General features: G+C 28.2%; 1 protein-coding gene across 1 annotated transcript; it reads left to right on the plus strand.

The window, feature by feature from the left end:
- The first annotated feature begins 16558 nt into the window (after positions 1-16558).
- On the plus strand, positions 16559-24132 carry MUM2 (Glycosyl hydrolase family 35 protein). The gene is made up of 18 exons (XM_012232144.4): positions 16559-16809; positions 17297-17392; positions 17578-17690; positions 17862-17928; positions 18050-18139; positions 18497-18640; positions 18739-18833; positions 19016-19121; positions 19203-19287; positions 19360-19478; positions 19600-19767; positions 20393-20574; positions 20663-20754; positions 20859-20974; positions 21059-21172; positions 22703-22813; positions 23540-23685; positions 23830-24132. The coding sequence occupies exons 1-18, from the start codon at positions 16594-16596 to the stop codon at positions 23993-23995; spliced, it is 2226 nt and encodes a 741-aa protein (XP_012087534.4). The 5' UTR covers positions 16559-16593; the 3' UTR covers positions 23996-24132.
- The last annotated feature ends 500 nt before the right edge of the window (positions 24133-24632 follow it).

Here is a 24632-nt window from a genome sequence, read left to right on the forward strand (position 1 = left end):
CCAACATCTTTCAAGCCGATCAAACTGGGCTTTGAGGATGGTTGCTAGACTGAAGGCGCGTCAGTAGACCACTTTAACATTAATCGTTTATACAATTAATGATAAAGTGCGGGGGCAAACTGTTGACGCGTGTTTTTTATGCCCCGCCTGATCCAATGAGGAAATGAGGATGCAAAATGAATGGCTTAATGCCATCTAGAAGTCTTTTAATCCAAGGATTTAAATTAAAAATGATGTTGAATAGTTGGCTGAGTCATAGCTGCGTCACGCAAGAACAGCTGCGTCACGCAACTATTCATCCAAGAACAGTTGCGTCACGCAACTGTTCATCACTATCCATCACTGTTCATCACTGTTCATCACTATTCATCACTGTTCAACAAATCAGTAGCGTCACGCAGCTACAGTCAGCTACAGTAGCGTCACGCAGCTACAGTAGCGTGACGCAGCTGTGTCCTGACCTACCCTATAAATACATCTCTTTCTCACAATTTTGGGAGAGAAGAAAAAAAAACAGAAGAACAAGAACAGAAAGACGATTTTGAAACCCTAAAACCATACCTCTGCGGCCATATTTTTCTCCAAACACTCTTATGAGTTGATTTGAAGGAAAATTGCCATTAGATATCATTTCTAGGTGCATCAAAGCATAAAAAGAAAGAAAAATCAAAAGATAAAAGAAAATACATTTAAATCCTTGGGTACAAAGCTTCTGGAAATCTTAACTATCATCTGTTAAGAGATTTGATCCATTTGCAAGCATCAATCTGAGGATCAGGTAATTTCCTTAACATTCTTTGTATTTTTTATACATTTTTGTGATTTTAGTAATATTTTTGTGGTTTTAGTAATCTAAGTTTCTTTAAATTGTATTCTGTTCATATGTGGCCATTTTATATATCTTTAAATCATATTTAAACAAGAAATGATGTAAATAAAACATTTAAAAATGAATTCTGGGCTAGAACAGTGCATCACGTAACTGTTCCTGGAAGAACAGTTGCGTCACGCGACTGTTCATCCTAGAACAGTTGCGTCACGCAACTATTCACTGTTCACTATTCACTATTCACTGTTCATCCAAGAACAGTTGCGTCACGCAACTGTGCACTATTCACTGTTCACTGCTCATGAAGAACAGTTGCGTCACGCAACTGTTCATCCAGGAACAGCTGCGTCAAGCGACTGTTCATCGATTTTTTCCAGAAAAATAATAAAAATAATAATAAATTTTATACGAAAATAAAATCTAATTTCTTCAATAAATTTGAAAATGCCCAATTATGAACAGATCACAGTTTAAATAAACTTAGAATACTAAAATGTAATTTTATGTGTTTATTTATATGAATTTTGCAATTTATGTTTAAATGAAAAATAAAATTAAGTTTGTTGATTTATTTATATTTAAGATTAATTTGCATGTTTATTAACTATTTGCATTTCTAGTGTTAAATAATAAATATGCATGATTTTGGGTTTATGGGTTGGATTTAAATCGGGTAGAATGTATTTTAGGTTCGGTTTGTTGCCCGCCTTGAACCATAAGGCAAGAGCGGGTCTTTTTATTTATTTGGTTTGATCGCTTTGATTTAATTGCTTTAATTTGAATAATTGCTATGTGGTAATTAGATTTGATTGGGACGGTTAATTAATTTTCCACATAGGAACTCGGTTCAATTTAATCGGGTTGGGGTTTAATTAAATAAATTGGCTTTTCTAAAATAAAATAAAATTAGAAATTGTAGGTTAAAAGAGGCCGGTTTTTCCGGGCGTCGGCTTCCAACGGGCCGATGTACCCAATTCCCTTACCTAGAACCTCATTGGTTCGCTTGACCAGCTTTTCTAAATAATTTGGCCTTGAAATCAAATTGGGTTTAAAATGGAGTCACTTTTATAAAATAAAATTGGAAACGGTCCCATTGCCGAAAAAAATGGGTGGCGACTTAAAATGTTTTATAAGACCGATTTATCGGCACCGCATATCCAAAAGGTTTTATCACCTCTTTTTCAAAACAAAATAACAACCAAATAAAATCAAATACCGATTTCGCGTTTTCGGGGAAAACAGGATTATGATTGTTCGTCTAAGTTCATTTATTGTTAGTAATTATTAAGCTTGATGAAAAGAACCTTAATGGGTTATATTATTGCTTGTTTGTAATATTATTGGTTTGGGTAATTATTTAGAATTAAATGGGTCGAATGTACACTTAGGAGATTGGTTGTAATTCTTTTCTCATCCCTCTTTCTTTGGATGTTTTGATTAGGTTTTATGTATAAAATTAAAATGCATGTTTGTCATGATTTTCAAAAATTACATAAAAATGTTTTACATCTCAATTAGAGTTAATCATATTATCAAATGTTGTGAATTAATGTACTATCAAGGAGGTTGGTTTCTAATCGGGCGATTCGGGTGCCTAAGATCTTCCCAAAACAGTACCAAACTCTTTTACTCAGTCTCTGGTTTAAAACCATATTAGTCGATTCCAAAGAATCGATTAATTCGTAGTATTTTTCCAAAAGAGGGTGGCAACTCCAAATCAAAACTCTTACCAAAGTAAGAGCCGTTTGTTAAACCCTTTCTAAAAGGATCGTCTTTTCCGAGGATTAATGAATGGGTCTAATAAGAGAAAACTGATTTAACAAAATTAAATGATCCAAGTCAGTTTCATTCCTTCGCAAAAAAAAAAAAAAAAAAAAAAAAAAAAAAAAAAAAAAAAAACCCTTCCATCCTCAAAGGCTATGGGATAATATTTGAAAATGAAGAAGGTGAATTCTTATAGGCTCTTTCTGGTTCTTTTGAGCAATATTTAAACCTGCTTTTGGTTAAGGCCTTAGCAATGAAACAATGTCTCTTACCGTTATAAAACTATTTCTTAACACCAGGGTGCATTTTTCTGGACTCTCAAGGTTTAATTTCGCTTATTCAATCATTGAATTTAGATTTATCGGAGATAGGAGTAATTATTAGTGATTGTAGAATGCTTTTAAGCCAAAGATCTAATGTGTCTGTTAGATGGATTAGACAACAAGTCACTATAGGAGCTCACTCATTAGCTCAAGCTTCCTATAATTATTCTAGGTCCCATGTCTGGAATAATGTTCTTACATGTTCGTTATTTGTTTATTACTCAACTTAATATTATTTTGAGGTTTCCTTTAAAAAAAATATATTATTATTTAAATAATAAATTTTGTTTATGTTTTGTCAAGAACAGTGGTCCATAATCATTATATAAAAGAGAATCAATGAATTTTCTCCAATGCTGATGTGGCGCTTCCTCTAAAAAGTGAGATTTATAAATTTTGAGTATTTGACTTATCTTTTTTTGTGAATTTCTCTTTTTTTTTATCCACTTTTTATGCGCCATCATTTACTTTTCAATAATGAATTGTTTTTTCATTTTGTGCATTTTAAATTCATTCAATTATAACAATATAATAAATTTAAATATTTCTATTATATTTTTTAGATTTTCATAATTTACATATATATAAAGATTTTTATTAGTTTTTAAATTCAAATTAAATATGCTATTTAATTTTTTTGGTAGAAATCAAATATGTGATAAAAAAACAATACAATGTCTAAATTTTTAAAGTTTCATAATTCACAAATATAAAAATTTTTAATTTTATGTAGTCTAAACTTCAAATCAAATATAGTATGTTTAAAAATTTAATAATTTGAAAATGTTAGAAAAATCATGTGTTTCAAAAATACACATTATAAGATACGGTTTAAAAATATTTATATATCGTCATGTGTAAACAAAAAGTTAAGATTCTCTTTTTGTTCACTATTCTATTTTCTTTTTTTTTATAAAATTTTTAAATTTCTTTCTATTATTGAAAGTTTAACTTAATTCTTTACTTTAATTTCCTCCATTTATTGTCGATTGAAAGAAGAACATTGTGATATTTCATTGATTTGTCTGAGTTATTTACTTGGTTTTGTTTTTTCATCATTTTCATTTTCATTTTCATTTTCATTTTGTTTGAGTTATTTTCATTCTTTTCTTAGTTTTATTTTGTTTATTTTCATAAAGATTCAAGTGTGTGCAATTTCAAATGATTTAAATATGTTTTATGCAATGATGAATTAACTATTATGTTTTAATAGGTTCTTTTAATTATATACTTCCAACTAAATAAATTTTTATAAAAATAAAAATTAAGTATTTAAATTATTTTAAATACCTACAAGACTTTATATATAATAATAATTCCAATTACTTTTTCCCTCACAAAATGAATTTTTATAATTTACTCAACTTATATATCTTACATTTGAAATGAAAAATATAATTATTATACAGCCGTGCGAAAAGCGGGTACAGTCTAATTTAAGATAAATGGAAAAGAAAAAGTAAATCTATTTTTTGCAGCACGGGGAATATTGTTTAATCATGAGCATAGACATTGTGATTGAGGTGTACTTCCACTTAATTATTTGGGTATGATTTTCCCATCAAGATTTAAATTGATTTAGTTGGGCTTCCACTTAGTTCTTGTGGCGTGTATTTCCCGTCAAGTTTTAAATTGTATTTGTACACTATACTTTATTAAACAACCCCAGTCCACAAATAAAACACACTCTTGTCTCTATCGGATAACCACTCGAACCAATAGTGGATTTTTGGCATTTCGAGTGGAGCTAGCCAGTTAATCATGATTACTTTTCATAAATAAATTTATTTAATCCTTCTGTATAGTAAGAGTTGCTTTTATTTTTTATTTATTTTAAATTTATTTAATCCTTCTTAAATTTTAATACATCCCTATTTAACATACCTTTTATTAATAATAATAATAATAATAATAATAATAATAATAGGGATCTATTCTAAAAAATATAAATAACTTTATTGTTCAAATAATATTAATTATTTTATTAATTTGTCTAAAAATATAAAGGAATATATGTTTATGGCATAAATGGAGTATTTATTTTCATATAATTGAATGAAGGATTAAATTTATGAGAAAATACTCATTTAGATCATGTCGCAATAACTTTTTACATAGCATTTAGTGTTTTGTAATGCTTATTATTTAAGTATTTAGCAATAACACTACTTGTCTTATCTATTGTGTTCAGTATCATAACATTTATAGTACTATTTAGAATTTAAAAAAACGGATGATGAAATGTTAGTCTTTTAATTTTTTTTTTTTTAAAATTTTTTCATGAATCATGATAGGTTACCAAAACAGTTAACAACTACTAGGATAATTAATAGATATCAAAACAAATAATTTTATCGAATAAAGTCTTACTCCTGATATATGGTCCATCCATATACCAATCCAATGTAATAAAAAAATTATAGTCTAAAAAAAAATATTTATAATCATTCACTGAAATTAAAAAAAAAAAAAGGAAAAGATATAAAACTAAGAGAGTTGCAATTTTTTATTGATTTTGTATATGGATGAGCCATATAGGGAGAAGTCTTATTCTCCTAAATATAATACATCTCATCTTAGGTTCCATCAAGTAATATAATACATCTCATCTTAGGTTCCATCAAGTATTGTATCCACAAATTAGCTAAAAGATTTACATATCTCTAAATTTAATTGGTCAAGCTTTCGTATTAAGATCAATTTTGAGCAGTAAATCTGTGCAAATGGACCAGTCCAAATTGATTTGATTTTATTTAATTCAATTCTTATCAAATCAGTTTAATTTTCTAGTTTTCGATTTGATTTAATTCTTATTAAATCTAAAAATAAGTTTATATCTGCCCAAAATAAATAAAAACTAAATTAAATTGAATCAAATCAACGCAATTTAATTCAACTCCATTTATATCTTTTAAAAAATTTTCAGCTTACTGAGAGAATATTGATTCAATTTGATTTGATTCGAATTAATTCAATGCTTACCTCAAATTAAACTGCAAAAATAAATATTTCATTCGTTCCAAAAAGAAAATGATATATGAAGTATATTGTATACTCTTTAACTTGATTGATAACTTTGAGTTTTGAACATTTTAACCTAACCTTTATTACTGGATTATTGCGTATAAATCCATGCATTTCACATGTTAAACAAATCAAAGTCCTACTATATGTTTTGGAAATTAATTGCGTTAGAAGAAACGTTACTTTTATGGATTTTAAATTTCTATTCATAAGTCTTGGAAAAGTTCCATGCATGTGTTCCTATTAAATTCAACTAATCTATTAATTAAAATAAGTAAGTTGGTATAGTTAATATATGATACATTTATTATGATTAGTTTTTTTGAGCAGTTTTGAAATTTTAATTCTATAAATTTTACTTGAAGTTTTAAAAAATAATAAATAATTTTTTATTATGTTCTTAAATCAGGACTATTAACCAATTAGGAATAATAATTTAATTAGGAATCTTAATATTGTAGGTATTTTGGTATTGCATCAATAAAGGATAAATATTAAAATAAAAAAAAATTTAGCTTAATCACAAGTATTTGCAACAATTATAAGTAATTAAATTAATCCAATTAAATAGAAAATTAATATATAAAAATAATAGAGAATTTAGAAAATTAAACTATGAGTACCTACAACGAAAATAAACAATGTGCAAAACACGTTTTTAATAACTATCTATAATCTATACTATATATAAATATGGAAATAAGGGGAGAATAATGAGATTTTCTATACTAGATTTAGTTTAATTTAAAATTTATAATATATCCTTTTAGTTAAATTTTTAATGCATTCTAATTAGAGAAAATAGGTTTATTTACCCTTTTGAAGATCTTTTTGGTTATATTTTTTTTTATCTTTTAATTCGAGAAAATAGATTCCATTTATCTTTTTGACTATCCTCTTACTTATATTTTTATGCATTTTAATTTGAGAAAACATGTATATTTGTATTGGCTATTTGATCTTTGAGTATTTTCTATTTGGGAAAACATATCCAATGATTTTTATAATAATAGATTTTGATATTCTTAATTATAAGTTCTCACGTGATATTGCTTCCTATGAGGTAAATTGAAAACATTAATTCAAGTATTGAAACTCAAACTTAAATTTTTTTTTTAATTTATTATATTCTGAATTTTTTAAAATATGATTAAATAATTTACTATTAGAGTCTATTTGTTAAATACAATGAAATTAAAATAAAATTTTTTAAATATGTTCTTTCTCTTTGATTTAGACTTATTTGGATTATTTACACATTATTGCATTTTAAACATTTTATAATTCTAATTTAACAAAAAAAAAGGAATTATGGAATTATAGTATTTGACTAATATATCAAATAAGAAATTTTTTCCTTTTTTGATTTAATGAAATCTTTTTGAAAAGAAAAGGCTACAAAAATTTGAATTAATGAAAAAATCGCTATTTAGGAATATTTGCTATTATTTTTATTTTCAGCTTTTATGTATTAAAAATGAAATAAAGAGAAAATTTAACAGCTCTCTTCTTATTTAATATTTTATTCTCCTTTTTTTTTTTTTGAAACATATTGAATTTCATTTAATTTTCTATGATTTAATTGGATGTATTTTTTTAAAATAATTTTTTAAATAGATATAGAGATAATTAGAGTTTCGAGATTTTAATTTTTTCAAATATCTTTTTAAAACAAATATATAGAATTTTGAAATTTTTGAATTTAATCTCATTTATATCTATCTATTAACTTGAGAAATGATATATTAACTTGAGAAATGATATTTCATTATCAATATTGTTGTTTGCACATTCATCCCGATATGGAGCCGAGAACTTTAAGCAATTTATTTTAGATTTTTTGGAAAAGACATGAAGTCCAAAATATTACATACTATCAACAAAATTTCAACTTAACCATTATATTTATTTTAATGTAAATAAGAATTTATATTTTAATATTATATAAATAAAAAATTAAATGAGTATATAACGAACTAAATCAACGTGCACATAAGATAACTAGTCATAAAAAAACAAAAGAAAAGGAGAATATTTTAAAAGTATAATTAGGACTATTATTTAGGGACATTCAAAAAGAAAATTGTGACTTATAAGGGAGGGAGCTGTTTTCGTCTTTGTTGAAGTAACAATGTCTTAAAACATAAAATTCTCCACGATGTAATTATTTAAATATAACTTTTTTTTTTGTTGTCTTTTAATGGATTTTATAATGAATTGTACAGAATTCTATGGATTTGAAACTGTTATAACCGCCGGTAATACTGTATGATCGCGGAACTAAACTTTAGAATTTAAAGAGACCAAAATAAATTTTTTAAAAGTTAGGAGACAAAATGGAAGAAAAAAACTTTATAAGCCAAATTTAAAAAAAATTCTGGAGTTTGGAGGCTCCGGCTCTCCTCAGGCTAGGGGTGGCCCTATTACGGTTCCGGGAACCGGAATCGTCGGTTCGAACCGGTCTGGAACCGTAACCGGAACCGGGCCAAACCGGAACCGAAACCGAAACCGGAGATTTTCGGTTCCGGTTCCAAATTTCTAGAACCGGAACCGGCGGTTCCAGAGAACCAGTCGGAACCGGACTGGAACCGCCGGTTCGAACCGGCGATTCTAGCCGTTATAAACTGTCAGACCAGTTTTTTTTAAAAAATTTTATTGTGAAATCTCTTAATTACCCCTCCCAACAGCCATAAACGGCTACATAACGGCTAGTTTCAAGGGTATTTTTGGAAAAATGAATTTTTGGATTTATTATAAATACCTCATTTTATTTACAAATTCATTACAAAAAAATCTCAACTCTCTCTACTTACTCTCTCTACAATATACTACACTCTACTTACTCTCTCTACAATATACTACACTCTACTCTATATTATTCATTTATTCTTCTCTACTCTACAATCTCTCTTATTAAGTTATTATTCTCTCTAATTTTTTTTTTATTCAATTTTCCAAATTATATCTTATTATCATATAATGGCAAGTGGAGGAAACTCAAATTCGGGTAAGAGCAAGAGAAAGATTGGAGAAACACAATATTCATCTATCCCTACAAACGACATCTATGATTTCACTCCCAACCAATTTAATTTTGAGGGATATCCAAATGAAAATTTGGAAATTCCAACTCAAGAATCTGAATTTAATGAGCAATTACAAGAAGAGGAAGAGCAAGAGCAAGAGCAACGAGCACAAATTGTTGGAAGAGCAAGACAAAGTTTCGACATATTCGCCATTCATTTCACAAAAAAATTCAAAGGTGAGAAAATATACGATGTAATTTGCAATTATTGTGGAAAATCTTATAAATTTAAATAAGCGGGCGGCTATGGATCATTTTGGAAGCATTTGGAGACAAAACATCCAACAAAAATAGAAGTTGATCGGTCTCAAACACAAATTTCCGGGTACGCATCTTCTAACCTTTCTTTATTTCAATATTCTAAAAAAATACAAAAAGAAGAATTAGCAAAAATGATTTCTGTGGAACATTTATCTTTTAGTTTTGGTGAAAATGTAGGTTTTAATAATTATTGTCAAAAAGCTTTAAATCCTTTTGCTAAAAGAGTACTAAGAAATACTGTAAAACGAACTATTATTTCTTTATATAATAAAGGAAAAAAAGAGTTAGAGCTTTTATTTTCTCAAATGAAAATTCGTGTTTCAATTTGTTGTGATATTTGGAGTGATCATTGGCAAATGCATTCTTATATGGGTATTACATGTCATTGGATTGATGATGATTGGAAAATTCAAAAAAAAATTATTACTTTTCGTGTTTTTGATGATAAACATACTGCAAATAATATTTATAGAATAATTGTTTCAATTTTAGATGAATATAAGCTGACAAAAAAAATTTTTTCAATTTCATTTGATAATGCTTCTGCAAATACTAAATCAATTATTGAACTTAAAAATATTTGTGAACCAAATATTGGTGGAAAATTTTTTCATATAAGATGTGCATGCCATGTTTTAAATTTATGTGTACAAGATGGTTTAAAAATTCTTGAATTTTTTATTTCTCCAATTAAAAAAGCTATTTCATATTTATGGGGACATCCCCAAGTGATGAAAAGTTGGGCTAAATTTTGTAAAGAAAATAATAAAAGACTAAAACGTTTTCCAAAGGATGTCCCAACTCGTTGGAATTCAACATATGAATTACTAAACGAGTCTTTTTCTTATAAAGAATTATTATGCTTTTTTGTTACTAATAATATTGAGGATATTAATTTATATCAACAAAATTGAGATATTTGTGCAAAAATATTAGATATTTTAAAAATTTTTAATGATGCTACCTATAAATTTAGTGGGGTTTATTATCTCACATCTAATTTATTTTTACCTATGTGTATTAATATTGTTAGTGCACTCCAAGAATTTGAAAATGATGATTTATTAAAAGATTGTATTTTTTCAATGAAAAAAAAAATGGTTATGTTATTTTAAAAATATACTACCCCTTTATCTTGTTGCTATTGTATTTGATCCTAGATGTAAAATTGATGTTTTATGTGATTATTTGACTATTTATTATGAAGTATTAAATCTTGATGTAGAAGATAATGTTAATATAAATGTAGTAATGCATGAAGTTAAACAAAATATTATGCAATTATATAATGAATTTGTTCAAGTTTCTAGTTCATCTACTTCTACTTCTTCTCAATCTAATATTCAACAATTTCCAATACAAAGGGTAGTGGTGTTGGTGTTGCTCAACAAGTTTTACTACAAAGACAAAAAAGAACAAGGGAATCGAGTTCTTTTTCTGAATTTGATAATTATCTAACCACTTCTTTTGAGTTTGGTGATGATTATGCAGTTACTGATTTTCCAATTTGAGATTGGTGGAGTCGTCACACAAATACTTTTCCAATTCTTTATTTAATTGCAAAACAAGTTTTAGCAGTTCCGGTCTCCACTGCTGTGGTTGAACAAGCTTTTAGTTAAAGAAGAAACATACTTGATGAAACACGATCTCGTATGACACCCGATTCATTAGAAGCACAATCATGCGTGGATGATTGGACCAAGGCCGAACTAAGAGCCCAAGAAAATCCAAAAGAAAATGAAGATTTATATGATTTATACGATGGGTCCTCAACGGGAACATCAACCGGTGGTGCAAATAGCGATTAAGGTAAAAGGGGTGAAATTGGTATAAGGTAAGTACGAACTACGTGGCTTTGATTCCTCTAAACTCCAAGAGGATACGTAGGCAACTTAATTTTTTTTTAAAAAAAAAAAAATTAAGTTGAAGCCCCTTTTTTTTTTTTTTTTAAATTATGTTCAAACTTTTTTAAACAAAAAATAAATTCAGTTGAAAAATTTTTTTTAAAAAAATAATTATGTTCAAGTCTTTAAAAAAATAAATTTAATTGAAGTATTTTTTAATTTTGTAGGTGTATTTTTTTAATTTTTTATGTTCAAATAATTTTTTTTAAACCGGTTTTCAAAATTTAAAATTTAAAATTATACGATTTGCCGGAAAACCGATCGGAACCGTCGATTTTGTCACCGGACTGGAACCGGAACTGGACAGTTCTGGAACTGGACAGTTCCGGAACCGAAACTGCCGGTTCTGGAACCGTGGTCACCCCTACCTCAGGCCTCTTCTCTCCGTCCCTGTGTATAATAATTATTGTATATGTTTTCAAAAAAAAATCATTGGATACAGTAACAAAACAAATTTTATATATATATATATATATATATATATATATATATATATATATATATATATATATATATATTCTCTAAAGTTGACAAATCCTGAAACCGCAGGCACGCGAGGATGACGTATGAAGATAAAAATGGATCTGCTTTTCTGCGGTGGCAACCACAATGAGCGTGCAACGAAACAAACTTTTACAAAGTTCAGTGGCTACTTTGTCCCGCATATTCCAGGTATTTACGATGCACCCTTAGAGTAACCAATGCAAAAAACTCATCAACGAGTTTGTTAAGTTAAAATGAATAAATTTGAATAAAAAATTTAGAGTTTGGAGAAGAATATAGGTAAACTAGGTGAACGAAATTGCGGGCTGCTTCATTGTTATATATATATATATATATATAGGTACTTAAATATCAATAATAATAATTCAAAATGAATTATTTAATTATTATTAATATTATATACTAATATATATTAATTCCAAAAAAATATTTTAGTTTAATTTAATATATATAACTTAAATAGATTAAAAAATAGAAAGTGGTGTATATCTATTTATAGAAAAAAGTTTTACAGATAAGTTCAAAATTTGAAAGTGGTGATATATATCTAGTATTTTTTTTTAACAAAAAATATCCAATTAAAACATAGAAACATAAAGAAAAGAAAGAAATTTATATAGATAAATACGGTAAATTTTTATCGTAGTATATATCTATTTAGAGAAAATAATTCAAAAAATATATATATCCAATTACAATATAAAAAAAATAAATAAAAGAAAGAAATTTTTATAGATAAATATGGATAATTTACGGATAAGGAAATATCAAGAATTTGAAAGTGGTATATATCTACTTAGTGAAAAGAATTTTTTAAAAATGTATCCAATTAAAACATACAAAAATAAAGAAAAGAAAGAAATTTATACACATAAATATGAGTATCTTACAAATAATGAAATATTCAAAATTTTGAAAGTGGTATATATCTATTTAGATAAAAGAATTTTTAAGAAAATATATATCTAATTAAAACTTGAAAAAATAAAAAAAATAAAAAATTTATATAGATAAATATAGGTCCTTTATAAATAAGGAAATATTCAAAAATTTGAAAGTAGTATATATTATTTAGAGGAAAGAATTAAAATATATATATATATATATATATATATATATATATATATATATATATATATATATATATATATATATCAATTAAACAGATTAAAATAAAGAAAATAAAGTAAAAGTCTATTACTAAAAAAACTAAAATATTAAAAAAGGAGATCATCATATCAGAATTTTTAATATATTTTTTATTTCAAAATTTTATATATAGATAGATAGATAGGTAATAGATAGATAGATAGATTCAACTTGATTAAGTATATATAAAATATTAAATTAAAAATTTTAAAGCCTTAATTATCATAATAAAAAAATAATAATTCAAAAATCACAAAAACAAAAAATATTATTAATATTAAAAACTATAAACATAAAAGATTAGTACAACTTGTAATATTTAATAATATATAATTAATATACATAAATTTATTTATTTTCTAACAAATGCTTATATTTCTAATGTCATAATTATTATAAATAAATATTAAATTTCCAAATATAAACCAATATCTCAAAGGTAATTGTTTTCGCTGACCGCCCCCGAGCGACCCGAAAAACGCTCGATTTATTAATTTATTTGTTGGAAATGTGATCTTTATACAAGTGGTGATAAAATCTTTTATTGCACACAATGGCGATAAATCGGTCTTATAAAATACTTTGAGTCGCCACCCATTTTTTCGGCAAAGGGACCGTTTCCAATTAAAAGTGACTTCATTTGATCCAAATTTTACTTAAGGCCAATTATTTTAAAAGACTGGTCAGGCGCTCCAAGTGCGATTCTGGATAAGGGAATTGGGTACGTCGGCCCGTTAGAAGCCGACGCCGGGAAAACCGGCCTCTGTTAACCTACAATTTCTAATTTTATTTTATTTTATCTTAGAAAAGCCAATTTATTTATACAAACCCAACCCGAATAAATCAAACCGAGTTTCTATGTGGAAAATCATTTAATCGTCCCAAATAAATTCATTCATTGCATTCATAATCATTCAAACCACACCAACCATTCAACCCATAGCAGTGAAGTTAAAATAATCAAAAGACCTGCTCTTGCCTTATGGTTAAAGGCGGGCCACAAATCGAACTTAAAATACATTCTAACCAATTTAAATCCAATAAACCCTAAAAACCCGAAATCATGCATGATAATAAATTAATGTACTAGATCAAATCGCAATCTGCCCATTATTGGTTGTTTCTTGAATTATAAAAAGAATTGAATGTTTATTTGATTGCACAAAATTAAAAAAAAATAAAATTATTCTGGAACCCTAGAACAGTCGCGTCACGCAGCTGTTCTATGGAAGAACAGTCGCGTGACGGAACTCATAGTTGTGTGACGCAGCTGTTCGTGACTTTGGAAAAACTTTCAGATTCATCAATCATTTATTTAAAATTCAATATTAAATAAGAAGATATAAACGAAATAAAATTATAATTACGAACAGTTCCGTCACGCAACTAGTCGGGGTAATGTCAACATGTTTTGGGCATGAACAGTTCCGTCACGCAGCTTGTAGCTGCGTGACGCAACTGCTCTGGTCCGTAACTACCTTTCAAACAATCCTTTTTACGTTTTCTTTTTATCAAAACTTGTTTTAATATAACTCAGAAACGTCTAATAATAGGCAGAGTACCGTTTAATCAATATCAGGCTACCCAAATATCAACAAAATAGATATTAACGAATTAATAACTAAAAAAATACCAAGACAAGTTTAGATGATTACCTAACCCTCAGATTGAGGATTGTAAACAATCTGAACGTCTTAGGAGTAAGGTTTCAAGATCCCAGAAGTCTTTTTTGCCAAGTTTTAACAAAAATCTCTTTCTCTCTTTTGTTTTCTCTCTTTTTCTCTTTTTGTGTGATTTTTTTGTTTTTAACCTAACTAATTTCTAAGGCTGTTTTTCTTCAAGATAACTCAAAGAAGTTCTTGCAGAAAACCTCAGCCGTCAATGTATTTTTTCGAACTCTTAAAATTCCTCTCCTAAAGTTCTCCTCCCAAAATTCTGCCCTTTTAAGATAAAAACGCAGTATTTATATGGGTAGGGCAACTGAATATAGCTGCATCACGCAACTAACAGTTGCGTGACGGACCCGAGAGCTGCGTGACGCAGCTCACTTTCTGGATCGTTGCCACGTATCCAAACAGGATGTAAAACCGTTATTTGTCGGCTTTCAAGGTGACGTCACCCTAATTGGAGTTGCGTGACACAACTATCAGCGCCGTCATGCACCTTATAGCTGCATGATGCAACTCTAGTGCAAATCAGACTTCCTTGAATTGGTTTAAATCGATCCTTGGTTTAAAGACTTCCGGATAACCATGATTCCTTATTCCGCGTCCTTATATCCTCATCGGGTTAGGCGGGGGCATAAAGACACGCGTCAACAGTAATATAATAGTTAAAATTTTAAACATTAAAAATAAAAAACAAAAAAAATATATTAATATGTGTTTAATGATATATAATTAATATAACTAGATTTTCATAGTTATAATTGTTATAAATAAATATTAATTTTTTAATAAGATATACTAATTAGTACAATCAAAATATATAAAAATAAAAAGAGAGCTAAAGTTTAAAGTTTTTCTTTATCTCAACTTTAATGTGTGTGTGTGTATATATATATATATATATATATATATATATATATATATATATATATATATTGCAGCATGTTTTAATAAGAGTACGCCAAATTTGTGCCACATATGTGTGTATTATCTTTTATAGCATGTTTTAAATTTAAAACGTCATCCTATTTTATTGGCAGTCTTGCCTTATTTTAAAACTTTTTTATTATTTCAATTGCAGCGTGATTCCCTTTCTCCATTAGTTAGATATCAAGAAGTAATTAAATTGTTCAAAACCTGATTGCTATGATATTGCAATGATACCTCCTTTTATATAGCTGAACTATACACTATAGATAGACATTCTTTTGATAAAAAATTAATAACATCACATAATCATCTTTTTTTTTTTATTATTATATTGAGTTCATTTCTATAGCTATAACTTAAAATTCTAATTCAATATTCAAATGCGCTTTTTTATCATTTTAAATACAACAACTAATCAAACAACTATTTTCATGATACTTTTGTTTTAAATAGTTATATGAACAACTAACAATTAATATTTAACTGTTAATAATTATGAAAACTGTTAACAGCTTCTAAAACAACTAATCTTGCCGAACAGACCCTAAATAAAGAAATTAAAGAACCATAAATTTGCTAATTGACATGTAAGTGCATGGTGGTATGGGATGACACTTGAAATGCTTGACTTACCAAGATAGCTTGGTGTAGTGATTGAAGTGCACTAGATCTCACTACGGTGATTGCAGGATCGAATCGTGGAGTTGACATCTTGGAGAGGGCTTTAAAATATAATCTTTCCCCATCCTAAAAAGGATACTTTAAAATATAATATCTCTCTTGTCTGAAAGAGATTGATCTTTTATCTAACCGTTAAACAGGAAGTATGGGATATCCTTGATAAAAAATAAAAAAAAAGGGTACCTTGACTTGCGGGTTAATGAATATGGAAGGTGAAACTTGAAAGTCAGCTATAAGAAAGAGAGTTAAAATCAAGTTAAAAACTTTAACTGTAAGAATTTAATATTATTTAATTTTATCGTGATCGGCCCGATTCGAGCCATATATCAGTGTTGATATTAAATATCGTAGAACTTGATTCGGTTGGGTTAATTTGTAACTATAGAAGGTAGAGTTCATAAAGTTGTCAATCCCATGGGAAATGACCCATCAACCACTTATCCCTATCCTCTCTGTATTATATATATATAGGATGTCTGACGATACGTCTACTCAAGGAGAGATGGTGGGGTGGCAAGGTTGGATTGCGGTGGTTGCCGTGATGGCAGCAACAGTAATTACAATCAATGAACGCGGCGGAGTAGTTACCGGAGCAAAAGTAACATACGACCGCCGATCTCTTATCATTGACGGTAAAAGAAAAATTCTGTTTTCGGGCTCAATTCATTATCCTCGCAGCACCCCAGAGGTAAACTATGACTATTTTTCTTTTTAGGTTCTATGAGTGCAGTTCATGTCAAGGGTTTTTATACTCAATGCTATACCAGTAAACGTGGCAATGTAACATTTTTTTACTGCCAATTTTTTCTTTCTTCCTTTGAGAATATTACTCCACGGGGTAACTAGTTTTTTTTATTAATTACTTTTCATCTATAGTTATACAATCATTTTTTTTATTATTATAAATTTGATTCTTGCCTCCTTTGCTTTATATTTTCAGTATTATTATTTCCAAAATATTTACATTTCAATCAAATTGTTTTGATATATAATTTGGCAATTGAGTGGTTGTCATTAATTACACTTGAATTGAATAAAGATTACTAAATAATATATAATTTTTAAAATTTACAATCCCTCGCTTGATTACTATTTAATAATTATAATTTTATAAATTAAAGTGTAATTTGATAAATTACATATTTGTCGGTTAGTAATATAAGTGTATATTACAGATGTGGCCATCTTTGATAGCTAAAGCCAAGGAAGGGGGACTAGATGTCATTCAAACATATGTGTTTTGGAACCTGCACGAACTTCAACCTGGAGTGGTCAGTAATAATTTTTAGTTTGAATTAAATATAAAATCTACTTTCTTAATCATTAAATTTTAAAATTATAGATATAATTATTAATGATTTATAAAACTATTAACTGTAGCTAAACTCTAATTTATAAAACTCTGTTTCTTTCTTTCCTTCTCTCTCATTTTTGTTATTATATCACGAGCATGCAGTATGATTTCAGTGGAAGAAATGATTTGGTGAAATTTATAAGGGAAATCGAAAGACAAGGTCTTTATGTATGCCTTAGGATTGGACCCTTTATTGAGAGTGAATGGACTTATGGGTAAGTATTAATTTTTCTTCTACACGAAATACTTTTTTAAATATAAATTTTCCAAAAAAAAAAAAAGGTTTTATATCTATTTCTCATATAATCAATTAACAATTAATTGTTATTTAAAAAAAATTATCAAATAAGTGTTTTCCATTCTAATTAGTTAGATGGTGATTGCAGGGGGCTTCCTTTTTGGTTGCATGACGTTCCTGACATTGTTTATCGATCCCATAATGGGCCCTTCAAGGTCTCCATATTTACCAGATTTATATGCATATATGAGATTTTTGAAAAGTATTTATTTTCTCAAACCTTTATATATTTTGCAAACCTGATGTTTGTGTTTAATTGATTTACCTGTTTTGTAGTTTTACATGCAAAATTTTACCACAAAAATAGTGAACTTGATGAAGTCAGAGGGTTTATATGCACCACAAGGACCCATAATATTATCACAGGTAAAGAAATTGATAGTTGTACACGGACTGAAAAGATAAATTTGTCCCCTAAATTTAAATGTCATATACAATTTATCCGAAAATTAAATTTTTGTATAATTATTATTTTAATTTTACACCAAATGAATAAAAAGGCTCAATAAAAACGCATTAATTCTAGAAAAATTAAAAGTAATTGACTAAATTATTTTTTAGCTAATTCTTTGTAACTAAAAAAAAAGAAGACAAAAACTCAATTTTTTTAAAAATGTCATATAAATGGAATAAGAAGATTAAAAAACATAAAAAAAATTAACGTAAAAAAGGTAGAATAGCTTATACCCACGAAAACTAATTAATTGAAAAAAAAAATTACAGATTGAGAATGAATATGGAAACGTTGAAGGATCTTTTGGGCGATTGGGAGTCCCATATGTTCATTGGGCAGCAGCAATGGCTGTTGGACTCCAAACAGGTGTGCCATGGATTATGTGCAAGCAAAACGATGCTCCAGATCCAGTGGTTCGCTTCTTCTATATATATGATTTTTTTTTTTTTTAAATTAATATTATTATATAAAAACATAAATGAATATTATTAAAATATTAATTAATTTGCAGATTAATACATGCAACGGATTTAGATGCGGGGAAACTTTTGGAGGGCCCAATTCCCCTTCAAAGCCCTCACTTTGGACAGAGAATTGGACTTCGTTGTATGCTTACTTCATTCTTAATTATTTATCGATTAATTTGTTTGATTTGATTATTTATTTTCAATTTTTAGTTCAAAATATAGTTTATATAAATTATTTCAAAATTAAATAATTGAATTAAAAGTTACTTTCAATAGTTTGTAGTTTAATTAATTAATTATTATTTTTTTTTTCTGGTGAAGCTATCAAGTATATGGGGGACAAGTTTATGTACGCTCGGCTCAAGATATTGCATTTCATGTGGCTCTTTTCATTGCGAAAAATGGAAGCTACGTGAATTATTACATGGTATATGATATGATGATTAATTTTCTTAATAATTTCATAATAAATCTATAGTTAATTAGTGTGTATTTTCTTTTTATTTAGTACCATGGCGGAACAAATTTCGGCAGATCAGCCTCAGCTTATGTAACAACAGCTTATTATGATCAAGCTCCACTTGATGAATATGGTAAATTTTTTAATTAATTACACAACAATTCAATTTTAATAAAAAAAAAACTAATTTAAAATAATATTTAAGGTTTAATTAGGCAGCCAAAATGGGGCCATCTTAAGGAGCTTCATGCTGCAATCAAGAATTGCTCTTCAGCGTTATTAGAGGGAGCTCAAACTACTCTGTCCTTGGGTGAACTTCAGCAGGTGAATTTAATTAATTATTTGAAATATAATTAAAAAATTATATTAATTTTTTATCAAATTAATTAATAATTCCTTTATTTTCCTAAAAAAATTAATAATTTGTTTATTAATTTGAAAGCAGGCATATGTTTTTGAAGCACAAGGAGTTGGCTGTGCTGCATTTCTTGTCAATAATGATTCAAGCAATGCTACTGTTCAATTCAGAAGTAACTCATTTGAGTTGCTTCCTAAGTCCATCAGTATTTTACCTGACTGTGACACTCAAAACGTAGCCTTCAACACCGCCAAGGTACTTCATTATTTATATATATTGTTAAGTGCATGAGGATATTATTACCAAATTCGCCTAATTTTCATCTATTGTCTCTCAAATTAACACTAGTTGTTTCATAGTTTCTAAATTTCAATTTATAATATAAAAATCATCCATCATCAATTTATATAATAATACAAGCACTTCTACTAGATTCTTGCAGATTTTTTGAACAAATTTACTGGAAAGTTGAATGCATATATGTTGATTCTAAAACAATAATTTTCTTGCATTTTTATCAATTTTATAGATAAAACGTTAAAAAAAAAAAGAGGAAAAAGAAGATATATTTTTTTTAAGAGGAAATTAAATTGAAAGTTTCATTAAGAGGAAAATCATAATATATGTGTCATAGGTTATAGCTTACTCTATTTGTTGGTTATTCATAGCCATCGCCATGGCCTTTTTACAAGTCTAATTTGATTACGTTTAAATTTTTTCTAAATAACAAAATAACAAAATAAAATTTTTCTTTCTGTAATAACAAAATATAAATAATGGTAACAATAATAAATTCATAAACTATCAAAATGAATAATAATAAAATTTATCAAAATTAACTTGAAGGAGCCAATATATGGTATCCACGGGTAATCCACAGGTGACAGTAGAGTCTAACGGGAGAATCACAACATCAAGTGAAAAACTAAATGGCGTTGACAGGTGGGAAAAATATGTAGAAGTCATTCCCAATTACGCAGATACCATAATCAGATCAAATACTTTGTTGGAGCACATGAACATAACCAAAGATCAATCAGATTATCTTTGGTACACTTTGAGGTAAAAAAAAAAAAAAAAAAAAAAATTTCTCACAGTAAATTTCAAATTAAATATGTATTTCATTTACATAATTGGTTTTACACAACAGCTTCCAGCCTAATTCGTCTTGCACTGAACCCCTACTTCATGTGGAGTCTCTTGCACATGTTGCATATGCTTTTGTCAACGACAAATATGCAGGTTACCCTTTAAATTATTACTTATTTTACGTTTTAAATTATTAATTACTTACACTCATTTTTTTTTATCAATATAATATAATATTGATAAATATTTGATTTCAGGATCGGAACATGGAAGTAAAACTGACAAGGGTCCATTTACCATGAAATTGCCGATTGCCTTAAATGACAGCGGAAGCAATAATATTTCTATTCTCAGTGTTATGGTTGGATTACCGGTAACATTTGTTCCTAAAGTCTAAAGAGATGTATTAATTAATTTGGCATTTCAACTAAAATTATTCAAATTCAAATGGGTGAAGGATTCGGGAGCTTTTCTGGAGAAGAGATACGCTGGCTTAACCAGTGTGGAAATTCAATGCACTAAAGAGAAAGACTTTTATAATTTTACAGATAATTACCAATGGGGATATCAGGTCAGTTAATTACTCTAATTTATGGCCAGCCCGTTTCTTTAACTAGTCATTTCGATTTGCAAAAGCGCCGATTTTAGGCCTTCTGCTAAGGCGATTTAGGGTATTTTCGACAAAATTCGTTATTTTTACAGCTGTTACTGTTTTTAGTAACGTTTAGCTATTAACTATTTGAATAGTTTTTTATAAAATGCTAAGAATATATTTAGTATGACGTAATCAATTATGTAAAGGAATGAGAATTACATACATAATTAATTACATTATTTTGGTTAGATTTTTTTTTTTTAACCATGTAATGTAATTGAGATTATACGTGTAATTTTCATTACTTAAGTTGATATAATATTCATTACAACAAAAAATTTATATAAAGCTTATTACATTTTTTTAAGCCCACGACCATTCTCAACCATCACTACAACCACCATTCCACCACTGCTATCACCACCACCGCTGCAACCACCATCCACCACCAACACCACTCCACTATCCCTATCAGCGCAACCATTGCTACCACCACCTCCACTCTACTATTACCCACTATTGCAGCCACTGTAACCACCACCACCAATCACACCAACACAACAATCACTCTACCACCACCATCACCACCACTATCTCTCCACTACCACCGCCATCGCCAACTACCACTCCACTATCACCGTTGCCTGCAATCAGTAAGCCAAAAAAAAAATAATAGAATAAAATAGAAGTTAAAGTCATAAGAAATTAATTCTTTTTTCATATATTTTCGTTGAATAAATTAAATTACAATATTTATGAATATTTTTAGTGGTGGTGGTGGTAGAGTTGTTGAGGTGATGGTGGTAATGATAGAGCAATGGTGGTGGTGATTGTGCTCTTGGTGCTAGAGTAGTTAAGGTGGTGGTGGTGGTAGTGCTGGGGGAGTTGCAGTGGTGCTTCAGTGGTTGTGGTGGTGGAATGGTGGTTTGGTAGTGATGGAGTGTTGGTGGTGATGTGCTAATTACATTATATATTTACAAATAAACATAAAAAATGAATGATAATTATATTTCATAAATTTTCTCAATTACGTTACTAAATATAGTAATGAAATCTTAATTACATTTCATTATATTACATTTTTCATAGCATTATATATTTGATTATATTACATTGTATTATATCAAACCAAATATAGCCTAAACTGTAAAGGTTATATAAGTTAACTTTTTATAAAATACTACCTTAATCTCTAAAAGTTAATTTAAACGATATGTTATTGAACACTATAAAAAACAGCATTTTCAAAACGCTAAAAGTTAATTAAAAAGCTGTTACCGAATACAGTTCTAGATTGGCCCAAATATAAATGGTCCAAGTCGATTTCGGTTTTGATGTCGGTCTTGGTTTCAACTATTATATATATTTTTAGGAAATAGTTGAAAAGTTCAGTTCCAAAAATAAGAATTGAGACTAATTTAAGGCTTTAATTTGTTGGATTTTTGCTAATCTTGTTCCTTATGCAATTAAGTTAACGTAGCAATGGTTTATTATCCATAACTACAGGTTGGGCTATTCGTTGAGAACCTACAAATTTACAAAGAAGAACTCTTGGATAGGGTTAATTGGACTAAGGCTAATATGTCGTCCACTACTCAACCACTTACATGGTATAAGGTACATAAATTCATTTTTGCATAAAACATGTGTCGATTTTCTTTTTCTAATATTTATTTACTTTTGCAAAAACATGTGGTTGTTTGAGCTCGTGCCCACTTCTGGCATGCCCATATTCTTGTTAACGACCACTTCAAAATAATATAAAATATCAATATTTTTTATTAATTAGTCAGAGCCAATGTTAACACATACTTCAACTTTGGTCACTAGCAATTTTAATAATAATAAATTTAATAAAATATTATTTTTCAAATAACAACTTTCGTTTTTATATGGTTACACTAAGATTCAAATTTTCAAAATAATATAAGTTAGAAAAATTAATTAATTTTAATAGAAACAAAACATTTCAGGGAAAAGTATTAGAAAATAAAAAATAATTTAGAGTTTGGATTTGTTATATCTTTATGGATAAAATTAGTTTTCAATTTTTGATAACTAACAATAATTCCATTTTTTAAGCTAATAGAAATTTTAAAATTTTCAAAATTAAAAATTTAACAAGCAATTTCAAGAGTTTATATTTATATATTTTAAATTTTAATAATATTTTAAATATTAGGAAAGGAAAATAAAATTTTCCACACTGATGATATTTGAAGTTATAAAATTTACTTATTTCTATAAACTTAATTGGCACTTACAAATTACATCAATATAAAAATTAAATGAAAATTTGACGAACCGTTAATTTTACGATTTTATGTTTCGGAAACTTGGCAGATAGAATTTGACACTCCTGAAGGAAATGATCCAGTGATCTTAAATCTTAGCAAAATGGGTAAAGGCATGGCGTGGATTAACGGACAAAACATTGGTCGCTATTGGGTTTCGTTTCTTACCTTCAAAGGTCATCCTTCACAAGCATCGTAAGTATTTGGTGAAACCTTTTATTTGTTTTATGATTTTTATTTAAATTTAACATAACGAAGTCAAATTTAAGGTTGTCTTTTTTTTTTCTTCAGTTTTTGGTTTCTAAGAATCTGTGATTAACTAAAGAGTGTTTTTTGTAGGTACCATATTCCTCGAGCTTTCCTTAATAGTGCTTCTGGAAACCTTTTAGTTATACTAGAAGAATCCGACGGAGATCCTCTGGATATTTCATTGGACACAATTTCAACCAAAAGTAATCAATTTCGCCCAAAGATTAATCCAAAGCAGCATGTTCAAATATTTTGATAATGGTTATTATATTATAATATTGAATAAATTATTCCTAATTTGTATTCTTAATTCAATGTGGGATGAATGCTCAATTTAGACCCTTAGCTTGGGTCCAATGAACAAAAAGCTAAACAATGAGCTTTCATTTTCAATTTGCTCATAAAGTTGTCCAAAAATTGCCGATTAACCCATTTTTGAGACTATTAAATTGGTGCAGTAAGCGTGGACCGAACAAAAACCTAAGAATCTACAGAGCATTTGCTCACCTCTCTCACCCTATCTAGCATTTTGTATCCCCCACGACACAATGGAAAAAACAACTTCTATAGGAATTGGGGAAGCCGATAGAGCCGACAGCTCGGTTGAGAAGTTAATACCCACACCCCTAGACATGTCAACATTCGAACCACAGGCAGCTGCCTTGCTCACTCAGGCTCATAACAACTTTGCAGCTGTACTGGAGAGGATTGTCACACCTTACCCAATTGCAAGACATGACGTGCCACTCGTAGTACGCTTATTAAACACTTATTTTATATAAGAACTCAATAAATATACTACAAGGGATTTAAATAAAACGATTTCAAAATAAACCTTTATTAGTTAATTTATTTTTAAAAACATTACTTAGAAGCAAAGTTAGAAGCTCTTT

Source organism: Jatropha curcas, chromosome 3 (assembly GCF_041381405.1).
Source record: "Jatropha curcas cultivar XTBG-Jc1 chromosome 3, XTBG_Jcur_1.0, whole genome shotgun sequence".
In the NCBI taxonomy this organism is placed as follows: domain Eukaryota; kingdom Viridiplantae; phylum Streptophyta; class Magnoliopsida; order Malpighiales; family Euphorbiaceae; genus Jatropha; species Jatropha curcas.